The sequence below is a fragment of the Tupaia chinensis genome, unplaced genomic scaffold, assembly GCF_000334495.1.
Source record: "Tupaia chinensis unplaced genomic scaffold, TupChi_1.0 Scaffold149964_1, whole genome shotgun sequence".
Taxonomy (NCBI): Eukaryota; Metazoa; Chordata; class Mammalia; order Scandentia; family Tupaiidae; genus Tupaia; species Tupaia belangeri.
In genome coordinates, this window is record NW_006209805.1 from 634,718 (window position 1) to 635,647 (window position 930).

A 930-nucleotide genomic window follows, 5' to 3' on the forward strand; every position below is an offset into this window, starting at 1 on the left:
CCCTGCAGCTGCTGGCCGAGCGACGTTTCTGGGCTGGCATCGTATTCCTGGGGCCCGAGGACGCCCCAGAGCCAGCAGAGCTCCCAGCTGAGGGCCTCGGCCCAGGCCACCTGCGCATCAAGATCCGCATGGACATCGACGACGTCACGAGGACCAACAGGATCAGAGACAAGTAGGGGCGGGGCCTCCCTGCCGGAGGTCGTGATAGGTGGGACCTAAGCTGTTGGGAGACCAATTGCGGCCCGCGGTGGGCGGTGCGAGCAGGGCGTGGCCAGAGTCCTGGGGCAGGAGCGAGCGGGGCGGATCGCGGTCCGCGGTGGGCGGGCGGGTCCCTTGGCTGAGCCCGCGGAAGGGCAGAGGTCTGAGCGCCGAGGGGCGGTCTTGACTGGCGGGCGCCGGGGGTTGCCTGGCCCTCCCAACAGCAGACCCCTGCTCCTCTCTCGCAGGTTTTGGGACCCCGGCCCAGCCGCTGATCCCCTGGCCGACCTGCGCTATGTGTGGGGCGGCTTCGTGTACCTGCAGGACCTGGTGGAGAGCGCGGCGGTTCGCGTGCTCAGCGGCGCCGCGCCCCGCGCCGGCCTCTACCTGCAGCAGATGCCGTACCCATGCTACGTGGACGACGTGTGAGCGTGCGCCCTGCCCTGCCCTGCCAGGGCCGAGTCGTGGGGACAGACATGCACTCACGCCGCTCTTTTAGTTAGGGTACCCCGTGTGGCCCGCGGGCGGAGCAGGATCCCTGAAGGTCTGGGTTTCCGGGTGCAGGGGCAGTGTGCCCATGCTGGTAGCTGGGAACCCGACGCTGGACAGGGCTTCAGGGGCGAATCTCCGCTGGGTGGGCCTTGAGATCCGAGGCGCGAACCGCTGTCCCCCCCGCGAGGCGGTGGCGCGGGGTCTCGCTCCACCCAGCTGTCCCCCGCCCCAGGTTCCTGC

At 70.2% G+C, this 930-nt stretch overlaps 1 protein-coding gene across 1 annotated transcript in view; it reads left to right on the forward strand.

Moving 5' to 3' along the window:
• ABCA7 (ATP binding cassette subfamily A member 7) overlaps positions 1 to 930 on the forward strand; it is a 20,048-nt gene that overhangs the window by 4,008 nt on the left and 15,110 nt on the right. The window contains 2 exon segments of the mRNA XM_027769562.1: positions 1 to 172; positions 447 to 763. Coding sequence (XP_027625363.1) covers positions 1 to 172; positions 447 to 763 — 489 coding nt within the window.